At 37.3% G+C, this 17709-nt stretch overlaps 1 protein-coding gene and 1 pseudogene across 1 annotated transcript in view; one reads left to right on the top strand and one right to left on the bottom strand.

Annotated features, from left to right (window-relative positions):
- Window positions 1–1315: 1315 nt before the first annotated feature.
- Window positions 1316–2493, bottom strand: LOC144224989 (casein kinase I pseudogene; annotated as a pseudogene).
- A 239-nt stretch (window positions 2494–2732) lies between these two features.
- Window positions 2733–17709, top strand: part of DCAF10 (DDB1 and CUL4 associated factor 10) — a 43938-nt gene continuing 28961 nt past the window's right edge. Inside the window, 4 exon segments of the mRNA XM_077756063.1 lie at window positions 2733–2760; window positions 3296–3586; window positions 3589–3738; window positions 14020–14128. Of these exon segments, the coding sequence (XP_077612189.1) occupies window positions 2733–2760; window positions 3296–3586; window positions 3589–3738; window positions 14020–14128 (578 nt within the window).

Raw genomic sequence — 17709 nt, 5'->3', positions numbered from 1 at the left:
GACAGGAGAGCTGAATAACTAACTTTTCTGGTAGGAGGACCTGCTGAATGTTCAGCTCTATGAATCTCATTCCCTTTACACTGGAGATCATTCAGATCTATCCTCACAAGATAGCTCTTCCTACAAAGATCCTTCAGGTTTATCCTCAGTCAGCAAATGTGAGCTTTCTTTTCTTTTTCTTTTTTCTTTTTTTTTTTTACAGAAATGGTTTTTAGTTTTTAATGAACTTGTAAACAAAAAGCTCCCATTTCAAAATAAAAACAAAATCCCAGATCATATAGATGTTTACAGTGATTACATTTATCTAAGCAACATACATACATGTTCAGTTGTAAGATGTTAACTAAAATTCTGTGACAAATATGCTTTTTTTTTTTTAATACCAAGAACATTATAGAGTTAATGCAGAGTCCAAAGGATAATCTAGTAGTCACTAAGTTTTTCTCAAGTCTTCACTTTAGATGCTGTTATTTCTAGCACAGGTAAGCAGGCAGAGTCTTCCGTACGCTCAAACACTGGAATCTTTGGTAGCTACCATATCAAGCCGGCTTGCAAACAAGAAGCCAACCATTTTAAGAATGTTTTAAGTGAACAACTTGCAAACCCCAGGGGTGGATAAACCCTAAGAACGCACAATTGTGAGCATTTACAACCATCACAACTGTGGCTGAAAACTGTTCATGCTGTTCTTCTGAAATGAGATCTCAAAGCAGTATAGTTCAAAATAAAAGATTTTAACAAAAAATTGGCATATGCACAATTTCTCCACCAATTTGTGTGTGTCAGCCATTTAGTGAACTTTTCCACTTGAAAAAATGCAATAGAAAACTGGACACCATGTTTCACTATCTCAGTTAATATTCACAATTACAGTGGCTACAACTCGGGACATGGCATCACCAATGCTGCCCAGAGCCAGTTTATACTGAAATTAAGTTCTTTACACCAAGTAAATGGTTGTTCACAACCACTGTCTAGTGTACATATGAACTAAAATTCCTAGATCTGGGGAGAAACAAAGGCTGCTCTGATCATCTGCTCTGCTGCTTCTGTTCATTGATTCATGCTTAGAAACCTTTCATGTTACTCTTGGTTTTGTCAGTTTGCTTGCCTGTGGGGGTTTGGGCCTGCTGACCATGCCCACTTGAAGAGGCTGCCTGCTGTGCTGCTTTCTGCTTTAACATTGTCCAATGAAACGTGTAGTTGTACTGGTGGTTCAGAGTCCTGAAAAGAATGTNATGAGATCTCAAAGCAGTATAGTTCAAAATAAAAGATTTTAACAAAAAATTGGCATATGCACAATTTCTCCACCAATTTGTGTGTGTCAGCCATTTAGTGAACTTTTCCACTTGAAAAAATGCAATAGAAAACTGGACACCATGTTTCACTATCTCAGTTAATATTCACAATTACAGTGGCTACAACTCGGGACATGGCATCACCAATGCTGCCCAGAGCCAGTTTATACTGAAATTAAGTTCTTTACACCAAGTAAATGGTTGTTCACAACCACTGTCTAGTGTACATATGAACTAAAATTCCTAGATCTGGGGAGAAACAAAGGCTGCTCTGATCATCTGCTCTGCTGCTTCTGTTCATTGATTCATGCTTAGAAACCTTTCATGTTACTCTTGGTTTTGTCAGTTTGCTTGCCTGTGGGGGTTTGGGCCTGCTGACCATGCCCACTTGAAGAGGCTGCCTGCTGTGCTGCTTTCTGCTTTAACATTGTCCAATGAAACGTGTAGTTGTACTGGTGGTTCAGAGTCCTGAAAAGAATGTGGAATAGCTGCCTCAGATACATGTAATCCGGGGCTTCCTCAAAGCGCAGCCCATGACAGTAGTTTAAGTACATGGCAAATTCTGCAGGAAACCCCTTACATAAAACTTCAACAGGAGTGGACATCTTCTTTTCACTTATCTTTTCATATTTTTGCTTTTTTGTCACAGCCTTTAGTCCTTGCCAGGGCAGGCTGGTTCTATTAAAATACATCAAAACATATCCTAATGATTTCATGTCATCTCAGCAACTCTGTTCAATACCAAGATGTGCACTGATGCTAGCATATCGGGCAGTGCCAGTGAGATTTTTATCTTCTCTGTATTGTATATGTTGCCTTGTCCTGTTGTCTCTGTACTTTTTGGCTAAACCAAAATCAATAAGGAATAACTTATTACAGTGACGCCCAATACCCATTAGGAAGTTATCTGGTTTAATGTCTGTGTATAAAATTCTTTGTATGCACATATTCAATTCTACTGATCATCTGGTCAGCTAACATAAGTACAGTTTTCATTGTGAACCTTCTTGAACAGAAACTGAAGAGGTCTTCGAGGCTGGGTCCGAGAAGATCCATGACTAGCACATTGTAGTCTTTTTCCTGACCATACCACTGTATGGGGGGGATGCCAACCCCACCTTGAAGAATCTTATAGAGTTTGCTCTTGTACAGCAACTGGGGATGCCTGGCCTTCTGAGATTCTAGCTTCACTGCCATTTCCTGCAGGGGAAAGAGCAGCAAATGTGAGCTTTCTACAACACAGCTCTCCTTCAGAAGTTGTCAATACCTAGAAGAGTTGTCCGTTCTTAGATCTACCTTTCCTTGTAACTCAAGCTTTCTTTTATTGAAGACTCTCCTTCCCTCTGGAAGAAATGCCGCAGTTCCTGCTAACTCTTTTTCACAAAGGAGTAGTATATATTCATCTTTAACAGCACTGGTGCAGGGTCTTGCATCATGACATGCCATCTGTGCCCTGGCACATGTAAGCAGGATTGATCTTGGGCTCTGTTGCTTGTCAGGTTGATTTGATCCAGCTCCATTCCATGACTCCTGCTGGATATATTCTCCTTCCTGAGGAGACGAAGACATTGGCCTTGATAAAATCTTGACCTACTGGGCAGTAGCTGGGAGTTAGGCAGATTATTCAGGGCACCAATAGGCCCTAGTTTTCCAGGCCCTGTACAGACCTGGGCTTTTAGTGCAGTCGTGAACCTGTGTCCTTAGACTCCCAGACCAAGTGGGCAGTACACCATGCCCCTAAATATGTGGGGCCTGCACACAGTATGGTAATTTCTTCCCCTTGTGACCTTATCGTAAAGTGAGGGTAACGGTGCATAATCATAGTGCACCCCTTTGATCATTCAGGCCCAGTCATCCCTGGGCACAATTACAGACTGACCCTGTCGCACGCAGTACCCTGATGCGAAAACACTGCCCCATACAGCCCGCACCCTGGGCATTCTCAGTTGCGCTCAAACACAGCTAATTGTTCCCTCCCTCCGGGGCTAAAACACCAGCCGTCGGCTGTGTCCCCGCTTTCGCGGTCCCCAACGGATGGTGGCCAGGAGCGGCACGTGTTTCCCAGCCGGCGCGGTTAGGCCGTCGCACGCCGGAAGTGGCGGAGGGAGCGGGAGCGGTGAGGTGTCGGCCGGCGGGGCAGCTGCCGAGAGCAGNTGGGCCTCTCCCTTCCCCGCCCCCGCCGCCGCAGCCCGAGGCTGACGCAGCCCCTCCCCCGTCGCCCTCCCGGAGCCCTCGCCGTCCCGGCGCCCCCTCGCTGTCCCTGGCCGCGCGCGTCGGGGAGCTCGAGCCGCNCTGGGCCGCGGGCTGTTCGTGGACCCGGCGCGGGACAATTTCCGCACCATGACTAACCTCTATGGTTCCATCCATCCCGCGGACTCGGTGTACCTCAGCACCCGCACCCACGGCNGGCCCCGCCTGCCTCTGCCGCCCGTGGGCGGCGGCCGGGGATCGGGACACCGGCACTGGGTGAAGCGCCCAGTGGTTGTCGGAGGTGTCTCCCGGCTCTTGGGGGCAGGCAGGCCCGGGTCCTCGCGTGTGCCCCTCGGGACGCCGTGCCGTGGGGCTCGAGCCCGGCCAGAGCCCGCTTCTCTGGTACGCAGTACGTGACCTGCGGATACGTACCCAGCAGATGCGCCTTCTTTCCCTGTCACCCTGGGCTTGCGGTTTTCTCCCCGAAGCTTCTGGCGAGGGAAGGGAGACTGCGGGTTCCACGCACTCCACTCCACGCCTGACTTGCCCTGAGGGGACAAGGGATGCGGCGGCGGAGAGGCGGCTTCTGATGTGGGGCGTTTGTGAAGTCCCCGGGCTAGACTGGGTGCGTCTCTTAAGGGTATCCGGCCGTTTTCCTGGCAGAGTGAATATATCTTGTTTGGCCTCGGTTTACTTTTTGGTTGTGGGGAATTTTCAAAATAATAGGTATTTTTTAAACTTTGGTTTAAAAACACGAACAAGTTCAACAAGGAACCAAGGAAAAAATTGACACACAGTTCTACCCTGAGAGGACATAGTTAATTTAACTTACCTGATCAAGGCCTCTGGATTCCTAGTCATTTGCTCAGTTGCTTATTTATTCATTCCTTCATTCAGCAAATATTTGTTGAGCATTTGCTGTGTTCTAGATGGAGGGGTTGCAGTGGTGAGCAAAACCAGCTAATGGGACCACTTTTATTAAGCCTGAGACATAGTAGTTCAACACATATTAATAACCATACTAAATAATTTGTAATGTATATTTATAAATTGAGATAAAGACTTGAAGGAATCTGTTGTATACTAGGGTGTTTGAGGTTTCTCTGAAGAAATAACATTTGACCAAGAACAGAAACATGAATAGAAGTTAAAGTAGCCAGGATAGGACGGAGGAAATGGTATGTTAGAGGACCTGTGGTTGGAGGATCAGTTTGTCATGCTAGTGAAGCTGAAAGATGATAGCTTAACAAAGTAAAATATTTTGCTAAAGAAAAACCTAAAACATGCTAACAAAGGAGAAAAGTTGCACAGTCTGAAATCATGGTGAGGAGGTACGCCATATTCCATTTCACTGATGCAGATGCTTCTTCCTAATTATGCCTCGTGCTAGGATCTCTGGGGTTTCTACTAATAGCAGTTGGGTGGAACCTGTAGCAACGAATGTGCACCTGAGTACAGGGAGGAGAGGAGAAGCTATTGCTGAAGTTTATTCATGAAACTGCCTTTCCCCATTCCTCTCCACCCAAGCTGTATTCCTAAAACTCCTCCTAAAATACCCAGAATCTGTTCCTCATAAACATTTGGTTCCTTTTTTCTCCATACCCCAACTTCTCTCTTCCCACCCCCCTACCTATTCTCTCAGGCTTTCAGAAACAGCCGTTTCTACTCTTTGGAAGTGGGATTTTAGGTACAGGTTGATGGGTAGAATGAATTATGAAGAAGGAATTCCCATTGCCAGTGCTATTAGAATGAGGAGTATATTATTGATAGTTCTGTTTGAATGTGGACAGTAGTGTTCCATACAGACATTTTTGAAAAAAGTAGTTAGGTACTCTGGTACTTAAAATAATTCAATGTTGTTTAATTTGCAGTTGATATATACTCATTCTAGAAAATGTAGGCAATAAATGAGCAAAATTAGAAGCTGAACAGCAGTTATAATTGCAGGGATTGAATGGCTATCCAAGGAATTTTTTTCTTTGTATATGTTTACCTATTTTTAAAAGTTTTTATTTATTTAAGTAACCTCTGTGCTCAACATGGGGCTCAAACTCACGACCTCGAGGTCAAGAGTCACATGCTCTTCCACCTGAGCCAGCCAGGTGCCCCTGTGTATATTCATTTAAATATAAACATGGAGTCATTTTGTTGTCTGCTTTTTTTCATAGTGTGTTGTGAATTACCTATGTTAATATATTTCTACAGTATTACTTAAAATTTTTCATTTATTTAAATAAAACTTCTATAAATATAATTTTTAGATTTATGTCCTCATGATAATTCCCTAGAATGAGTCAAAGGTTATGAAGATTTTGGATACCATTATTAAATTGCCCTTTGTGAAGATTTTACTAATTCTCATTCCTGTTGCACACATTTGAAAGTGCCTGTCTCTCCATACTGTTGCCAATGTTGCACATTGCCATTCTTTTCTATCTATGTCAAGGTGATAGGTGAAAATAGTTGTGTTTTAATTTGTTAGTATTCTTACTACATCTACTAATATGCTCCAGATTTTCATAAGGCTTAAAATAATTTTATAGAAAAAAGATATCCGTGTTAAAGGAGATAATTTCTCATAATCTTCAGTTAGATGGGTTAAATCAGCTTACTACGTACATTACCCTGTCACTTATAAGGACTTCTCAGTACAGAGAAGGAGAGGTGACCCAGAAAGTAAAAATTAAAATTATGAATTTAATAGAGACCAGACTGGAGAGAATTTGGCACTAAAAAAGAAATGAAAGGATACATGGAGTAGAGGTAATTTTTAAAGAATTCCAAAATGTTTTACAATGACATCTTCTAAGATGACATTTTGAAAAATGAAATTTGATAATAATAGATTAAATAATAATATGTAGGATTGCTGTAGAGAGAATTAGTATATTGTAAACAAGTGAAGAAATTATCTAAAATGGATACAAAAAAGATGCAGAGATTGAAAATATGAAGGAGGTTTTGTGACATGTTGCATAGAGAGAAAATGCACAATACATATTTGGTAAGTTCCTGAAGAAAATGAGATAATGGGGCAAAAGAAAAAAAAAATTGAAGAAATAACAGCTGAGAACTTTCCAGAATTGAAGAAAGTCACCAGACCCTGATTAAGATGCCCAGCAGACCCCAAATAGGAATCTAGACATACAGGGACTCCAGGACAACAAATAGAAAATCTTAAAAGCTAGAGAAAAAAATACCTTCAAAGGATTAATTATGAGAGTGATAGCCAGTTATCATCCATAATAGTGTAAATCAGAGGACAGTAGTGATTATTTTCAGTACGCTAGGGAAAAACACCTGCCAGTCTAGATGTCTGTACCCAGCAAAGATGGAGTCTTCATTTTTGTCAAGAACAAAGATGAAATAAATACATACACGAGCAAAGGTCAGTGAGTTGCCACCAGACCTTCAATAATGAAGTTTGAAGTTGTTCAAAGAGAAGAATTTTCAACAGGAAGATCTGAGATGGTAGAAAAAAATGAAGAATAAAGAAAGTGGGAAATATGCATGTGAAACTAAATATAACTTCAATTTTGTCTTTTGGAATGAATAAAGATGGAACTAAAATTGAAGAAAATTTTCTTGAGGGAGAATTTGACATCATAACTTTAGGTTTTAATGTTTGCATATTAAAATCTGCAAGGTAAACACTAAAATACAAGAAAGAATATATTATTTCCAGACTAGTAGAAGAAAAAATATTGAATGAGAAAAAAGTACTCCAGAAAAAGCCAAGAAAGGGAAAGGAAAAAAGTAGTAAAGCTATAATAAATAGAAAGCACAGGGGTGCCTGGGTGGCATAGTCGGTTAAGCATCTGATTTTGGCTCAAGTTGTGATCTTGCAGTCTGTGACTTTGAGCCCTGTGTTGGGTTCTGCTGATAGCTCAGAGCCTGAAACCTGCTTTGGATTCTTTGTCTCCCTCTCTTTCTGTCCTCCCCCCACTCATGCTCTGTCTCTCTCTGAAAAATAAATAAACATTAAACATTTTTAAAAAAGAAGTGGCACCTGGGTGGCACAGTCAGATAAGTGTCCAACTTTGGCTCAGGTCATGATCTTGTGGTTCATGAGTTCGAACCCCACATTGGGCTCTGTGCTGACAGCTCAGAGCCTGGAGCCTGCTTCAAATTCTATGTCTCCCTCTCTCTGCCCTTTTACTGCTAGCACTGTGTCTTTCTCTCTCTTAAAAATAAAGATTAAAAAAAAAGAAAGCACAAAGTGACTGAAAATAAATCCAAATATTACTAATTTTAATAAATACCATACTACTAAATGTTCAAAAAGGTAGACAATATATCAAACATTCTAAACAAAAGCTAGTGAGCTATAGTAATATATAAACTATGCTTTAAGGCAAAAAAATTTACTAGAGATAGGAGGTCATGCTGATAAAAGCTCAGTTCATATGGAAAATAAAAGAACTCTGAAGTTGGATGAGTCTTTTAGATTTAAAATATATGTATCAAAAATTGATAACTTCGAGGAGAAAACAGACAAGTTTATCATCGTGAAGAAAGATTTTAATGTACATTAGAGTATACTTCAGTTAGGCAGACACAATCATAAGATAAAAACACCACTTAAAATGTTGCTTTAAAGGACAGTATGCTGCGTCCAGGCCTGATCATCCATTAGTACACGTTGGTTCAGCTTTACCAGTTATAAAAATATTGATATAGGTCCATAGTGGTTGAATAGTTACTGCCCCAAGCCTGTTGAGTACTTTCTTCCATGGACCTCCTAGAGTAACCCATTATATAACAACTACGGAGGTAAGAGCTGGCACAGCAAGCTACCAACCAGCATCTCAGTGGAGAGCTGCAGCATCAGTTCAAACTGCTCCTTATTCATGTCAGATACCCTTCCCCACACAAAAATCCATAGGCAAATGCCCAGTGACCATTTAGCTTCCCTTAGTGTGGGGCTGCCTGCCTTTCTCTGGCACTTTCCCAGCCATTCTCACATAGTTATTTGTGAGAACTATATCCTCCGGGGAGATAAAGAGAGATGAATGAGTCAGTAAGACAAAAGTAATAGGACTACTGCAGGCACCATCCAAACATACTAACTCTGTTGGCATAGTATGCACTCCCGTGACAGCACAGAATCCACAGCAGATGAATGAGGCCTATATGGATGGTTTATGGATTTCGTTACTCCTGGGATGCAGATCCCTAATTTTATTCCTATTGAATTTCACCATTATTTACCGGGCTAAGTTTGCTAAAACCCACAGAATACCTGCCCACCATGGGCATCAGTAAACATTAGTGAAACTGACCACCAGCATAAATCTCAGTACCAGAAACATTCAGTTGAGGAAACTGAGAAGCAGAAAGGTCCTTAAACAAAGGATTTGTACCTTGGCTTATTATGCTTTTAACTGCTATATTATATTCTCATCTGGGCTAAAGGATTATAATTAAACGTATCAACAGATTCTTTTTGTGGCTTAGTTGTTAACATAATTGGATACATATTTAATACACACAAAATTAACAGCAAGCATAAGTGCTAAAAATTTTTAATATACTTACTTCACCAAAAGCTAAACAGAGGATCTAGCCCCATGAACAATCTGTTGATGTTGAATAATCTTTTCATTACTTACGAAGACTACAAGTTAATGACTACCTATTTTTTTTTTTCTTTCATAGTGTATAATGACTACCTATTTAATGTGGACATTCTTGGAGGGGCTTTATGTAATTCCCTATGCCTGTTCCTGGTGCAGACAAGGGCATCTCAATCAAAGAAAAGATGGCTACAATTTCCAAAAATTAATAAATAATTGAAACTACTAGAATAATATGAGAAACTTAATTAGAATTATCACCTGGAAAGCATTTTTATAATTTATAGGTTAGTTTATTTTTTAAATGTTTACAAATTTTTACTCATGTTAATTTATATTACTATTAAATATTTAACATTTTTTAATATCACACTTGACTATATGTAACAGCTGACTCCTGTTTTTTTTTTTCCAAACACACAAAGATTTACAAAATATTCACTTACAAGGCCACATTTCAAAAGATTATTATAGAAGTACAGTATATTGGCACAGTGTGATCAATAGAAATGAATAACAAAAAGATAACTAGAAAAACTTGATGTGNTAAAAAAAAAATTTAGCACTGAATGATAATGAAAGTACCACGTCTCAAAACTTGTAAGGTAAGTGTAAAACAGTACTTACTAGGAAAATAATAGTCATTAATAAGCTGGAAAGAAAGACAAGTAAAAATGAGCTAAGTATATATCTCAAGAAAAAACAGCGAAATTATCTACAAATAATAGCAAAGTAAGCAGAGAAAGGAGAAGGAAGGAAATAAAGTAACAGAGTGGAATTGGTGAACTTTTTAAAATTCAGTAGAAATCAGGGTGCCTGGGTGGCTCAGTCGGTTAAGTGTCCGACTTTGGCTCAGGTCATGATCTCATGGTTTGTGGGTTCGAGCCCCACGTCGGGCTCTGTGCTGACAGCTAGCTCAGAGCCTGGAGCCTGTTTCAGATTCTGTATCTCCCTCTCTCTGACCCTCCCCTACTCATGCTGTCTCTCTCTCTGTCAGAAATAAATAAAACATTAAAAAATAAAATAAAATTCAGTAGAAATACTCAACAGAGAGAAAACCTTGTCTTTGAAAAGACAAAAATGAAAAACGTTCATGTTAAGAGAATGCCCAAGTAAACAATATTCAGAATGAAAGGGTGACATGACTTCAGATGCAAGAGGTAGAGACTATAGCTTTCCAGAAGTAGAGTAGGTGGTTTGGCCCAACCCTTCAACAGGGAATAATTAGAAAAGCTAGAAAAATTATAAAATTTTTAATGTAAGATATAAAAAATTTGTGTATGAAGGGATTAGAGAATTAAGGCACTAAGTAAATTGCAGGGCTAAGAGCCATAAAAGGAAGAGAAGCCAGGAATGTGAGCCCACAGCTTTAGCCAGTAGAGCTAAATAAGCAATATGGTACAAATGAAAGGTTTAGAAAGTAAAATAATGTGAATCACTACATTAACATATTGAAGGAAAAACAGGATAATTTCAGTAAATGTTGGAAAACTTGTTTTATATAATTTAACATGTTTTAATGAAAAAACCAGCAACTTTGAAGTAGAAGAAAATTTCTTAATCCAGTAATAGAAATCTGTCCCCCACAAAAGAAAAATATAACAAAAACTATAGCAAACATTGTATTTAATGATGAAACAGTGAATCTATTTTTGAAGATCAGGAATGAGAGAGTGCCTGCTATAGTAACATTTCTATTTAACATTTAACTGAAAGTTCTAGCCAGTGCAGCAAGGAAACTAGTATTACAAAAGAATAAAACATTTGTTTGTAGACAACATGATTATCGACAAAACCTAAAGTAACCTACAGGTAAAGTATTAAAATAGCAAGATTGATGGATAAATCATTTTAAAATCAGTTGCACTTCTGTATACCAACAACAAACAAACCAAAATTTTAAAAAGAATATAAAAGCATGAAAAAAATGTCAAGTACCCACAAATAAATTGTACCCATGAATAAATCTAACAAAAGATAAGTATGAGCCATATGGAAAAAATCTCCATGGTAAATGGAAGTACACTGTGTTCGTGGATTGAAAGACTCCATGTTGTAAAGCTCTCAATTCTATGCAAACTTTTCTATAGTTTTATTATAGTCTGAAAATCCATAGCTGGACTTGAGTGTGTATACATAACTTGATTAGTTGATTTAAAATGTATAAGGATGTTTAAAGACCCAAGAATTGCTAAGATACTCTTGCTAAGAAAATCTTGAATATGTGTGAAGGTGTACGTGTTATTGATGGGATGATTCAGTACTGAATAATACAGATTCCACTGAATTTGTAAAGTCAGTGCATCCCAGTGAAAATACTAAGAAGGTTTTTTAGTTGGACCTGACATGTTGTATCTAAAATTCCTTTGGAAGAAAAAGTACAGTATTAGCCACCTCCCCTGCAAAAAAGCAAAGAAATGCTTATAAAGCAGTGGTGGGCGGGGGGCATCTGGGTGGCTCAGTTGGTTAAGCGTCCTATTGTTGATTTCAGCTCAGGTCATGATCTCACATTTTGTGAGCTGTCACCACAGAGCCTGCTTTTGATTCTCTCCCTCTCTCTGCCTCTCCTTCACTTGTGCACAGGCTGTCTTGCTCTCTCAAAATAAATAAATTTTTAAAAAAAGCAGTGAGGAGATCTTGCTCTACCACATATAAAGCCATTTAGAAATTATAATTTGGTGGTGTTACATAGTGTATAGAATCCAGAAACAAAATATATACATGATAAAGATCACATTTCAAACCAATGAGAAAAGTGTAGGCTTTGATATTGGGGCAAATGATATGCATTTTAAAAAGTTACAAATCATGCCATGCACAAAAATAGATTGTATTAAAACAAAACATTGAGTATCAGTTTTATAGATATCTTATTTACAGTGTTTAAGATGAAGACTCTTCAAGAATCAGTGATTCATTTACTTTTATGCACAAAAGAGTAAAGTTCATTCCATAACTCTTCTGAATAACAAAAAAAAGGCTGTTTATATTAGCTTTAAAATTACAGATATCAATTTGACTGTTCTTACTCATGCTGATCAACTAGTAGAAAAATTCTTAAGTCCAGTTATTTCCAAAAAGGGTTTATGCAGGGGCGCCTAGATGGCTGTCAGTTGAGCATCCGACTTCCACTCAGGTCATGATCTCATGGCTTGTGAGTTTGAGCCCTGCATCAGGCTCTGTGCTGACAGCTCGGAATCTGGAGCCTGCTTTGGATTCTGTGTCTCCCTCTGTCTCTCTCTGCCCCTCCCCTGCTTGTGGTCTGTCTCAAAATAAACATTTACAAAAAAATTTTTTTTAAAAAGGGGTTTCTGCAGACACCCTTTAAAGAACAATTTCATGATTACTAAATATGGAAAAGATTTCAATTTAGATTTTTCCCTATCCTACTTTATCTAAAAAGTTTGTTCTAAACAGAAAATTTGGGCAATTTAAAATTCTTTCTTGGGGGTACACTTGGGTGGCTCAGTCAGTTGAGTGTCCAATTCTTGATTTTGGCTCAGGTTATGATCCCAGGATTGTGGGATCAGGCCCCACATTGGGCTCTGTGCTGAGCCTGCAGCCTGCTTGAGGTTCTGTCTTTGTGCATCTTCCCTACTCACACATGCATGCGCGCTCGCTCTCTCAAATAAAAAAAAATATTTTTAAATTAAAATTCTATCTTGGGGCATTCTTATGGCTTAGTTGGTAGAACATTTGGCTCTTGATCTCAGGATTATGAGTTCAAGCCCCATGTTGGGTGTAGAGATTACTTAAAAAAATTAAAGACATTTTATCTTATGTATTTTCATCTGAAGTATACAAATTCTATTTATTACTGGAACTATACATTGAGAACAGGCCTGCAGTTTGAGAGACTTAAGAGTTGATTTGCTAGGTCTGAATCTGAAAGAGCAGTGCCCAAAGGAAACTAAGACTTAATCAAATAAAAAAACATTTGCTTTTCAGAAATCAAAATGAGGCTTATAAAAGGTTTATGATAACTTTGTAATAAGAAAGGGCTGAAACAAGAGACAGTACTAAAAACCATAAATGAAAAGATTAAGTTTGACTCTGTCTAACTGGTTTGGTAGGATATATGCCAGAACTTTCAGTATGTTTTAATAGGTATTGATAAATACATAATTTTGTTATATATAATTTTTTTTTCTAAGTTGCCTCATCTCTGCATCCTTTTCTACAACCAGATTTTCCTGTTTAGAAATATGTTTTGGAGTTCTTGCATATCCACATAAAACTATTCCTTTCTTTTTAAATGTTGCACTATATTGTAAACTATTAGGTACCATGGCTTATAGAACCAATCATTCCTCTTTTCATGTACTTTTAGCTTACTTTCAATTTCTCATTACAATGCAGCATATCTTTATATATGTTTCTTTTATATATAAATGATTGTTTCTTCAGATTAAATTCCCAGAAAAAATTGCAGAGTCAAAAGGCATGCACACTTAAAAGTTTGATAGATACAGGGTTGTCTGGTTAGCTCAGCTGGTTAGAATGTGGTGCTAAAAGAAAAGTTTGATAGATACAGGTACTCTCAGAACCTAAACTACCAGTTTATACTCCACCATAATGTTGGAGATTACCGTTTCCTACTATTGCCAACAGCAGATAATTTCAGTCTTTTAAATATTTGCTACTGGGGTGTCTGGGTGGCTCAGTAGGCTAAGCATCTGACTCTTGATTTCAGCTCAGGTCAAGATCTCACAATGATGAGATCAAGCCCCATGTCAGGCTCTGTGCTGAGTGTGGAACCTACTTGGGATTCTCTTTCCATCCTCTCTCTCTGCCCTTCCTCCCCCAAAAGAAATAAAACTTTAAAAATAAAAAATACTTGCTACTAACATGGGTAAAAAAGTTATTCATTATAGTTTGTATGATTATAAATAAGTGTCAATAATGAGAGAATGCTAGAAAGCTAAAGAGAAATGTGTCATTTGCTTTCAGGTCAGTGTTGACTGTTGCTTGTGAACAGACTGAAGTTCTGCTTTTTGACCCTATATCTTCAAAGCACATAAAAACACTTTCTGAAGCTCATGAAGACTGTGTAAATAATATCAGGTCAGTATTTTAGTGAAATAGTGAAGTTTATTAATGTGACCGAAAATACTCTGTTTTAGAAGTTAATGAAAATTGCTAGTATCTTACCCAGCAGTGCTAGATGATAAGCATTTGTGAACTGTGAATTTTATCCCTTGTGAAACTTATCCCTTTAATTATAAAACTTATTAATCATTTTGGATTAGAATTTTTCTGAAATGCATTTTTCACTTCCGTGTGATTTTATCTTTTATCTTCATATACTAGGGTTGTTGTTATGAATCTCAGCCATGTATTACAATAGTCTTGCAATGTCTTTGGGCTAATGATCTGTGTAGAATTATGGCAATCCCATTGCTTAGCCTCTCTCACCTACCCCCTCCCCATTCCGAACTATTGAAGGGAAAAAAACCCCACATCTACTCAGAGAAACTTCTTTATAAAACCATGTTGGAAGCTCCTTATATTTTCAATAATGTGGGAAGTAAATAACAGTTGAACAGCTTGGTGGATTAATATGCAGTCATTAAAATGATGGTCATAGGGACTACATATCAACATGGACAAATGCATGGGACAATATAGGTAAAAATCATGATTAAAATTGTTTACAAATATGACATACAGAAGATAAGGAAATATTTTTCAGTGTTAACATAAGATGGGTTAGAATGAGTGGATAATGAGTAATTTTGTTTTCTAAACATTATGTATAATATTATACTCCTTTTATAATGATTACTGTTAATGTTCAAAAAAAATGTGGAAATTACTTCTAGTCACAGTGACATACTGAATTTTGATGTAACCTCTATCCTCCAAACACATAGAACAATAGATTAAAGAGCACAAAAGATACAGCCAGGCTCTGAAACAACATAAACATTTTCGTGGGCCAGAAATGGAACATAGACACAAGCTGTTAATAGGTCTGAAACTGCAAGCCCACTGGGTTTTCAGTACTGGTACTTATGTGTAGTAGTTTTAGTTCCTGTCAAGAATGTGAAGTACTCAAGTGCTTCATGTGATACAGGAACCAGAGCCAGAATTACTGCACAAAGCCAGCCGTTTGACTAGAATGCTTGTGCCATTTGTGAGAGGCTGAATGCTTGTCCCATTTGTAAAAGGCTGAAAAAAAGGAAAAAAGCTATTCAGTACCTGAGGCTATGGGTTTTGCCTGATTAAGATACATCCTCCTGGCCAGGAATTGAATGAAGCCATTACTGAGTCAGTGATTGAATGTATATATGTGATAGCTCCAATATCATCAGGAAACTAAAGGCCTTAATGTCATTATATGGCCTAATTGTGGATTAGGGGTTCAGAAATTAAAATGGGGGCAAGTATAAAACCATTAAATAGGAGAAGAAAAAAGTAATTAAAAACCTTTCTTAAAACCTTTCTTACTCAAAATGAGCCTATAACCGAAATTCCAAAACTCATGAAGACATCTAATATATAAAATCAGCAACTAAAACAAGCATTTTTTTCTGGATGAAGTTAATTTTATGGAGTAGTCCAACAAAGACTTTATTTTTAAAAATAAATTATTTATTTTTTTTTGACTAGGTAATACATGCACGTGGTACAAAATTCAAAGGTACAAAAGGGTAAACAGTGAAAAGTAAGTCTATCTCCCACCTCTGTCCCCTAGCCACCCAGTTCCCCTCCCCAGAGGCAACCACTATTACCAATTTCTTGCTATCATTTTTGAGGTAGTCTATGCATGTACAAGCATACACACACACACACACACACGTACATACATACATTTTTATATAAATGGTAGCATACTACACGCACTGTTAAATACCTTGGCTTTTCCATTTAATAACATATTTAGAGATCATTCCATGTTAGTAGCCATGGGGTGATCTTATTCTTTTTAACGGCTGCATAGTATTCCATTGATTGGGAGAAACTTTAAAGCATTTTTAGGATGCTCAAAGAAATAAGGAATACTTTCCATTTAAAGAGAACTCAAAGTTATGAAACAAAAGAGATGAAACAAGAACAGGTTAATGGGAAAAAACCAACTACAACTCTTAGAAATAAAAAATATAGTTAGTATATAAAAAACTCAAGATGGGGTAAATTTTATCCTTTACATCATTGATGAGAGAATTAATGGGTTGGAAAATACTGACATATTTAAAAGACATAGAGTATTGAGAGACTCCAATATATGTATAATAAGAGTTATAGAAAAAGAACATGCAGAGATTGGTGGAGAACTAATTTTAGAAGGCACAAAGGGAGAGAATTTTTAGTATTAAAGAAGGTCCTGAATCCTTGAATCAAAAGTAAGCTCTAGAATGTCACAGAGGTTAAATAAAGATAAATCTACACTGAAACAAGTTGTATCAAAGATAGAGTATCAAAGATAAAGACAAAAATCTTAAAAGCCACCAAAGATAGAAGCCAGATTATGTATAGAGGTATAATTCAGGGTTATAACAGAAGGTTTCTCAGCAGCAACAGTTGATGCTAGGAGATTATGAAGTAGTATCTTAAATACTAAGGGAAAATAATGCTCATCCCAATTCAGACTGGCCACGTTTCAAGGACTCAAAAGCCACATGGCTACCAAACTGGTCAGTGTAGCTTTGGATAGTAACAACAAATAGATTGTGTGTAATACGGTAAGGCTCATGTCAGGTTCAGACTCTTTCAGAACAGTGTATAGTTAAATATATGCAATGAAAAAGAAACTTAATGGTACCTAAAATAGTAGACATACAGTGTACAGTTTCCAAATCAGAAGTGGGGGGAAGGAAATATTGAAAACTTGATTAGTTTAATGGAAAACAGGAAAGCTTTATAAAACTAAATAAATAAACAAAGCAAGCAAAGGGATGATAAGTAGAAAACAAGAAGTAGAAATAGTTCCAAATATAGGAGTAGTTTACAGGAAGTATAAATGGATTGATCTTCTTTATTAAAAGACACAGATAACACAATTTTGAATAAAAACTGAAATTTTCTATATACTCTTTATAGAGATACTAAAAAATAGTTGCCCAGAAATGGGAAAAGAAAACTAATATAGATTATCATTATTGGACAGATGGAGGACCAAAAGCTTTAATAAGGATAAAGTACAACAAGACATATTAATAAAAGGAAAAATCAACTAAGAGCATATAGTTATGAACTTGTATAGAATTTAAAATTTGTGTTTCAACAAACAAAACAAAAACACAAAAACAGATAAGGAATTACAAGTCTATAATCATAGTGAAAGACTAATACACTTCCATCCCAAACTAGTAAATCAAGTCCATAAAAATTAGGCTATCGAAGATTTTAAAATATCTTCAACAACGTTTCTACTAGAAATAGAAATGCAGAATAAGATGTATTTAAAATATTGGGGGTTTTTTTGTTTTTTTGTTTTTTTGTTTTTTAATGTATAGTTGAGCTGATAAGAAAGAAAGGAATCCTGGGGCCAAAAATGAAAAAGCAGCAGCAATGAGAAGAAGTAAACTGGTATTCAGCTGGCTTTTACCCTGGAGGCATTTGCCAAATGCCAAATTGCTAGTGACCTTGATCTTCTGTTTTGTTTTTTGGTGTTTTTTTTTTTTTTAATTAAAAATTTTTTT

Source organism: Crocuta crocuta, unplaced genomic scaffold (assembly GCF_008692635.1).
Source record: "Crocuta crocuta isolate KB4526 unplaced genomic scaffold, BGI_CrCroc_1.0 scaffold431, whole genome shotgun sequence".
Taxonomy (NCBI): Eukaryota; Metazoa; Chordata; class Mammalia; order Carnivora; family Hyaenidae; genus Crocuta; species Crocuta crocuta.
Note: the sequence above shows the minus strand (reverse complement) of the source record. Positions and strands in the feature narration are given on the sequence as shown.